This window comes from Vicia villosa, unplaced genomic scaffold, assembly GCF_029867415.1.
Source record: "Vicia villosa cultivar HV-30 ecotype Madison, WI unplaced genomic scaffold, Vvil1.0 ctg.000940F_1_1, whole genome shotgun sequence".
NCBI classification, from domain to species: Eukaryota; Viridiplantae; Streptophyta; class Magnoliopsida; order Fabales; family Fabaceae; genus Vicia; species Vicia villosa.
Genome location: NW_026705422.1, coordinates 388,951 through 396,600, shown reverse-complemented (window position 1 = coordinate 396,600; position 7,650 = coordinate 388,951). Strand labels below are relative to the sequence as shown.

At 31.8% G+C, this 7,650-nt stretch overlaps 1 protein-coding gene across 1 annotated transcript; it reads left to right on the top strand.

The window, feature by feature from the left end:
• Nucleotides 1-589: 589 nt before the first annotated feature.
• Nucleotides 590-3,576, top strand: LOC131632422 (uncharacterized). Its single transcript, XM_058903165.1, has 7 exons — nucleotides 590-867; nucleotides 971-1,095; nucleotides 2,199-2,267; nucleotides 2,557-2,615; nucleotides 2,951-3,011; nucleotides 3,098-3,151; nucleotides 3,250-3,576. Exons 1-7 carry the CDS (start codon nucleotides 708-710, stop codon nucleotides 3,532-3,534), a joined length of 813 nt encoding a protein of 270 aa, XP_058759148.1. The 5' UTR covers nucleotides 590-707; the 3' UTR covers nucleotides 3,535-3,576.
• Nucleotides 3,577-7,650: the final 4,074 nt, after the last annotated feature.

Sequence of the window (7,650 nt, the reverse complement as noted above, 5' to 3'; positions counted from 1 at the left end):
ACTGGATGCATCTTTTTGTTCAGTGAAACACAAATTTTATGGTATTCGAAGAAGGAACCAGCAGTAGCACCCTCTTCTTGTGAGTCCGAGTACATTGCAGTTTTGTTGTGTGTGTGCCAAGCCGCGTGGTTGATGAATCTATTTGAAGGAGTTGACCAACAAAGAGGACGACGTTGTAATGATCATGGTTGATAAAGTTTTCGCTATAAACCTTGCTAAGAACTCAATTGCACATGAGAGGAACAAACATATTGAGATAAAGTTTCACTACTTGAGAAAACTTGTTAGTGAAGGAAGGTTGAAATTGAGATATTATAGAAGTAAAGACCAAATGCCTGATTTGCTGAACAAAGGAGGCACAATTGAAATATTAAGAGATTGAATAAAAACATACATATGTAAGACTTGAAACACATAAATTAAGGTGATGTGTTAAGTGAACAAAAGTTAATTCACGTACATGTAATCAATTCCACTTTTATGCCGACCAATACATCCCTTGTAAATTGACTAAAAAAACCTAACCGATTGACATAATATGTAACCCGTGTAAAATTACTTAAAAACTGAAATAGGGAGTAAGTGCAACCTGTTGACATATCCAAACAAAAAATAAGGTAGACAAGCAAAGGGCGAATGGCATGCTAGTTTAGACAGAACCTAAGTAAATGTAACACTGTCTCTGCATCGGATAGAGAGAAAGCAGAATGGACACTCTGAAATCCCTCAACTTATCAGCATCAAACCCTTTTCATTTCCGTTCCAAACTCTCTCTTTTTCGTCAAACTTTCAATTTACTTCACTTCAAACCCTCACTTTCTTCTTCTTCTCCTCGCCTCTTTCCCCTTTCATACTCCTCTCTCACCAGTAATCAATCCTTCTCGTTCTCTCTATGGCTAATTTTGATTTGCTTTTGTTTTGTTGTTTCAATTATTCTAATGTTGTTGTTTTTGTTTCAATATTATTGCAGATGGTTCTGCTGTTCCTGCTGCTGCTGAGATAAGCAGGGAAGGTACTTTGCCTAGAGGTGTTGGAGAAGGGGTTAGTGAAGCTTCACATCTCAAGATTCTTCAAGTTGTTCTTGTTTCCCCTCAGGTAACCTAACAATTTTCTATACTTCAATTTCAGATTTACATTTCTCTTAATTAATTGAAGCTATCAAGCACCGATACCGGAACACGACACTTGTCTGGTTTTTCCTACACTTGTTTAACTTTTTACAATGGGTTGTAAGAGTGTAATATGAGTGTCATATAAGTATTATACACTACGACAAGTCTTTTTATAGAGGTGTCATATAAGTATCATACACTGACATGCGGCATGCCTTCTCATAGATGTGTTCGTGTTTTCATATAATTGAAGACATGTCTGACAGCACACTTACACATCTTGTGTTTACTTAGTTTTTTTTGAAGGAGGCAAACTTATTCTATAATTGATTTTTAGCTTTGAATTTATTGTTCAAGCCACTTTTATATGAATGTATCAAATCTTAGGTCATTTTACATTCAACAACTTAGGATCTGTTTCGATAAACAACTTATTTGCAGCTTATAACAGAATTGCTTATTAAAAAAATAAGCGCTTATGGATAAGCTTGTATGAACTATTTTTATAACAAAATATAAAACATATTTAAATTGGTTTTTTATATGCTATATGTTGTTTTTACACACTATCTTGGAGAACTTATGATAATCTCTCCTAGACAGTGTCACAAAACTTATGTCAATAGATAAGTTCAAATAAGTCAATCCAAACAGACTGAGTGTATCTTCGCATAAACAGTTATTTTCAGTTAAATGTGAGTTGAGTGTGAAGTGTTTTATCCCATCCAAAATTGAAACAAACATACATTGCTACATCTACACCATATGTGAATGTAAAATCAATCTTCGAAAGAAGATTTTGATTATTATTTAAGGATTGGGAATTAACTATTTCCAGAAAGTTGTATTTGTTACAATTATTTTGGTTTAGAGGGATGAAAAGAAGAGCATAGAGACTTAAATAGTCTAAATTTAAATGATGCACTTCATGAATGTTACCAAAGAAAAATTTATGACTTTTATTCATTCTAATACTAGACTCTTCAACGAAAAAATCATGATACTTAACTCTGGTAAACTTATTTATAGCTACGATATCTCTCAATTTCAGAAGGGTTTTCTGATATTTATGTTTGTTCTTGTTAGATTCCAGGAAACACCGGCTGCATTGCTAGAACATGTGCTGCATCAGCTGTCGGACTACACTTAGTTGGGGTGAGTTTCGCATTCTAACTCAACAATCATTCACATTCGATATTCAAGACTGTCTTCTATTTTCATGTTTACGGAAAAATTTAGTGTTGTCAATTGTGGTTAGTAGAAAATGGCGGTTTGTTCAAATTCTACTATGCAACAAAATCTATAGTGCCACTACGACTATATGTCAATATTTTGCATTGAATAGAATATCACAGAACACTATAATTTTTTCCAAATTCCGCTACACTATTTAACAACACTGCAAAATACTAATTATAGCCTTTGCATTCCTCTATCTTTTCAGCCATTGGGATATAAGGTGGATGATACCAAACTAAAGCGAGCTGGATTGGACTACTGGCCGTATCCATCGATATACACTTTAAAGTTGAAACATTGATCTCATTTGCATTACTTATACTACTCTTGAAAATCTTTTCCATCATACAGATAGTGCTATAGCACATGGAATACGTAATTGTCTATCGCAGATTATTTCAAGTTTAGCTCTGATTGATCCTTATTGGCTCCTACGCTTCCACTCAATCTTGTTTTTACTAGTTGAAATGTGTTACTTTTCAAGTTCAGTACGACGAAAGTTTCAACTGATATGATATTGTTTTATCTATAATAAAACAAAGAAAGACGCAATTGCATTACATATTGTATCTGTTTTCCGTATTAACACAAAATTGCAGATACGTGGTTGTCAAAATTCACGATTCTTGGGAAGGTTTCCGTGATTATTTCTTGCAACAGGTGATTACCATCTTAAAAGTTAAATTGCTGGAATCTTCGTCTTAGTTTTCTTTTAACTCTACATTGTCACTTTTATTTTGGTACAGGAGGGTGAAAAGCGGTTGCTAGCATTTACAAAGAGAGGAACAAAAATTCATTCGGTGAGTTTCTCTTCGTTAAGTTTAATATCGTAGTCCCTTTATTTTGAATCTATTTGGTATCGAAAAACGTTAATTATTGGTTCCTTTGTATGTTGCAGGATTTTTCCTACAGAAAAGGCGATTATCTATTATTCGGTGCCGAAACTACTGGTCTTCCGCCAGAAGCGTTGTTAGACTGCAAAACCGAACCATTTGGTGGCGGGACTCTTAAGATCCCGATGGTTGAAACATATGTCAGGTGTTTGAATCTATCGGTAAGTGTTGGCATAGCTTTGTATGAAGCTTCTAGACAATTAAACTATGAATCACTTCAGATACCTTCAGAATCTTCATGTATTGATTCTGAGGAGGAATCATTTGTTACTGAAGACATTTTTGGCTGATCATTATAATACAGAGAACATTCCTTTGTGTTTTTGACTAAATATAGCACATAGACAACATTTTGTTCTAATCACAATGTTTTTGGGATGAGAATATGTTTCTGATATGAAAGTGGGTTCTTTGTCCAAGCAAAGACTGAATGTGGGTGCATCTATTCCTCTTTAGGAAGGAAAAACATGTGGTCTAGATGATGAGCAACTAGCCAAATGCATGGTTTAAGTACAAGCACAATGAATTTGTTATTAGAAGAAAATAAAAGGACAGAAGATAGAAAGGAGAATGCTGTCACTCTCTTTCTTCTCTAAAGAGAACAACTAACAAGTGATAAACCTTTTGAATTTAATTTGTCATCCTTCAAATTAAATCCGAGACTCCCGCATATTTTCTTAATCCCCAATTGCCCCTGGACAAATTTTAGTAAAAAAGGACTAATGAAATTTCGGGTAGTTCATTTTCAAATTGCCAGTATGAATTTTTTACCGGTTTTTTTTGAAAAATAAATTTAACATATTGAAATTATTGATAAGTCCGGTTTCTTTGATAATTTTCCGGATTTTTAAAGAGTTGGTAATTCATATTCAATAAGCAAAAAAAAATTTTTACACTGCCAAATTTTTTACAAAGTATTGTAGTTTATTGGATTTTTTAAAAAGTGTGGTAGTTTATTGGATTTTTCAAATTTTATGGTAGTGTTAAAAATATTTTCCTATCAAATATAAACAAACTACCATCAGTTTGTAAAAATTTGGAAAACTATATATTTGAGAAATTGAATATTTCTTCAAATATTTATCAGAAATTAGTGATATTTTATTGGAAATTTCGGTATTTCTTCAAAAAATCTGGTAAATGCAATACAAAATACCAAAAAAAATTAGTTAGGGCATATAGGTAGTAGCTCCCATGTGGGGTGTTAACTATAAGTTTGAGGGTGGCAAATTAAAATCTCATAAATCTTGAGGGGAATTGTTTCTACTTGGGTCGAGGACTAGTTTGTACTCTAATAAGGTAATTGACATAACAAAATAAACCAAATTCATCCATTACTCTGAAGATTGAAGATCGTTCCTTATCGAACGAACTAGTGACATAAACTGATGACATTATGTCAAAAACGTCACTCTATTAACCATGGATCCAAAGAAAGTTTTAGGTTCTTGTGAACAAGCATGAATCTATCATAGAAAAACACTTGATTCTAGTAAGTGATTGAAGGAAAACCATCAGATTACATGATGAATAATACTCTATCGTTTATCCCTTGAGACAACGATTCTATACAAGAAGGTTATATGCTCCAAAAACCCAAGGATCCAACGATAAAAGGAGGTGAATACATAAAATCAAGGTAAACCTTTTTTTAAACCAATATTACCTCATTTCTCTATTAGTTGTGAACTTGGGAGTCAAAATATATGCATGTATCATCCCACCAACATCAAACCAATCGTAGGGAAATATGAAACTTCTCAAGAATAACTTAGATTTGATTATTCTTACCTTAATGTGAATGACTCCTATATCAAGCCATCGAGTGTTAGAAAGGTAGGCATCATATTCAATTTTTGGACAAAGAGAAAAATAGGGTCGAGATCCCGATGTCTAATAGTGATGAATAGAAGAAATTAATGGAGGCATATGTGTTGAATTTAGAAAATATAAGTTTCCCTTAAATATGAAAATGCACTATTTAAGAAGCATTAAAGTTATATATTTGTAAAGGCTAAAAGTAGATTTGCGTAATTGGCTTGAGTGATTTCCCAGAATACAAAATTGAAAAGGCTTCATAAAGAGATTCAATTTCGATATGAAAAGAAAAATTAAGAACTGAATTTACAGTGTACGAAAGTGTACGAAGGCTGAATAACCAGAGATAAACACAATCAAATATCACAAGTCACACCCCAACTACGTCGTGCCTAACTTGAGGGCAACTATTCCTGCCTGAATTGAAGGCTAATTTTTTAGCCCAATAAAGTAATTGACCCATAACAAATAAATCAAATTCATTCACTACTTCTGAAGATTGTCTAATAAAGAACGGAATTTTTTTATGACGTCAGGCCGAAAGCATCATTCTACTTGCCATGGACTGACAAAAAGTTCTAGAACCGCGAGAACGATAATGCACCTCTCATAAAAAAACACATGATCCTGAAAAGTGATCGAAGGAAAACCATCAAATAATATAACAAATAATACTCTGACATATGTCCATTGAAAAATCGATTATATACAAGAAAGTTCTAGGCCCAAAAAAACCCAATGACCTAACGATAAAAAGGAGAGGGGTACATCAAATCAAGTCCATAGCAGGACAAAACTTTCCGAAAATCACTTGGATCTAATTATTTTCACTTAAAAAACCTTGTATCCTTTTAATGTTTTGGATGTTAGAAACTAAGGACAAAACTTTCCGAAAATCACTTGGATCTAATTATTTTCACTTAAAAAACCTTGTATCCTTTTAATGTTTTGGATGTTAGAAACTAACAGTAATTCCTCTTTGGCAAAGGAAATAAGACATACTTTTACACCATATAAGTTACTCTGCAGTCTGCACCCTTTTCTTAGCTTTCTTGGGCGCTCACCTTCATCTATGCTTTGACTCACTTTAATTGAAACAAACACAACAAAAACACATAATTTTGGAGTTGGGCAACATATAGATAATATTGAGCTCATACGCCTATTAAAAACAACACACGTGAAAAACAAACTAAGTATCGACACTTAATTAAATAAAGAAAATTCAAGAGTGAGTAGCTTAACATGTTTAAGCTAGTATAAGACTCTATTTAGTAAAATTAACTGATAGCTGATAGCTGATGATAGATAGTTGATACTTAATAGTAGATGACTAATATTTAATACCTATTGACATATAGTAGATGACTGAAATTAATCTTAGTGTTTGATAAATTAATTGTTAAACTAGCTCACAAATAAATAAAAAAATTACTATGTTTTATCAAACATAGTCTCATTAATACCAATACTATTATGAATTTAATTTATTTGATAAAAACACTTAGACCAAAGTACAAGGGCAATTCATCTCTAAATTTATTTATTTTTAAAATTACAGAAATAACTTTTGGATCAAATAATAAAAACTATAAATGCGTATGTACATATTGATGAAATTTATTGAAAGATCATATTAGAAAATCCCAAAAATCTAAAAAAAGTAAATAACTCAAGAAGGGGTACTAATTGTTTTTATAATGAAGTAAATATGATTTATGTACTTAAAATAAAATAGAATAAATATAATTTATTTTGTATGTGTTCAATGACCTCGAAGATTTTAGCTTTTCAGTATTTTGAATTATCCTTCCATGATACTACATTTTTTTTTTTCAAATTATTCATTAACATTAGAGGACTGCCCTTTTGTCCCTCTCAAATAATATCTACCTTTGGGATGTAGTATTAACTTTTCAATAACATTTTAATTTTTTTTTTATAAATAATACAATTATTCCTTCATAAATTTATTGTTTTTAGTTGCAAAGTTATAGAAAAAAAAACTAATAAATTGAATTTTAAAAAAAAATTATATAGTGTTAGTTACTCTAATTCTTAGAGAATAGAAAGTGCAAACCAAAGTAGAGAATAGAAAGTGCGAACCGAAACAAAGTAGATGTCTTCACAAAGAGAATGAATTATTCTGAATTGACCATTTTTTTACAATGTCTTCTATATATTGTATCAAAATAACATACTACTTATTGATTCAATAAGTGATACAAAGTTAACAAAATCATCATTTTATGATCTCAATATAATATGCATACTTTTAAAATTCATTTAAAAAATTCGCAGCGGAACTCAAATAAATAACATAAACTTTCATTATCTCGTTATACAAGTGCTTAACAAAATTAACAAAAACTCACACATCAACTTAAAACAAATTAAAAGACTCATTCCCCGGTGCTAGAGATCAGAACAATAGTTCAAACTAAGCGGCGATAAAACAATAAAGAAAAAGAAGAGAGTTTCATAGTCCTCTTCCAATTCACTGCAACACTTACTCATCCTTATTATTGGTACAACCAGTGGCGGAGCCAGAAATTTTAGGCAGCCTGGGCAAAAACTTTACACCATTG

What these genes read in the sequence shown, in the direction of transcription:
- LOC131632422 (XM_058903165.1), top strand. Translation starts at nt 708, where the DNA reads ATGGACACTCTGAAATCCCTCAACTTATCAGCATCAAACCCTTTTCAT. An exon ending in TTCATACTCCTCTCTCACCA is followed by an intron (nt 868 to 970) that starts GTAATCAATCCT and finishes ATATTATTGCAG; the next exon opens with ATGGTTCTGCTGTTCCTGCT. An exon ending in GAGGAACAAAAATTCATTCG is followed by an intron (nt 3,152 to 3,249) that starts GTGAGTTTCTCT and finishes TGTATGTTGCAG; the next exon opens with GATTTTTCCTACAGAAAAGG.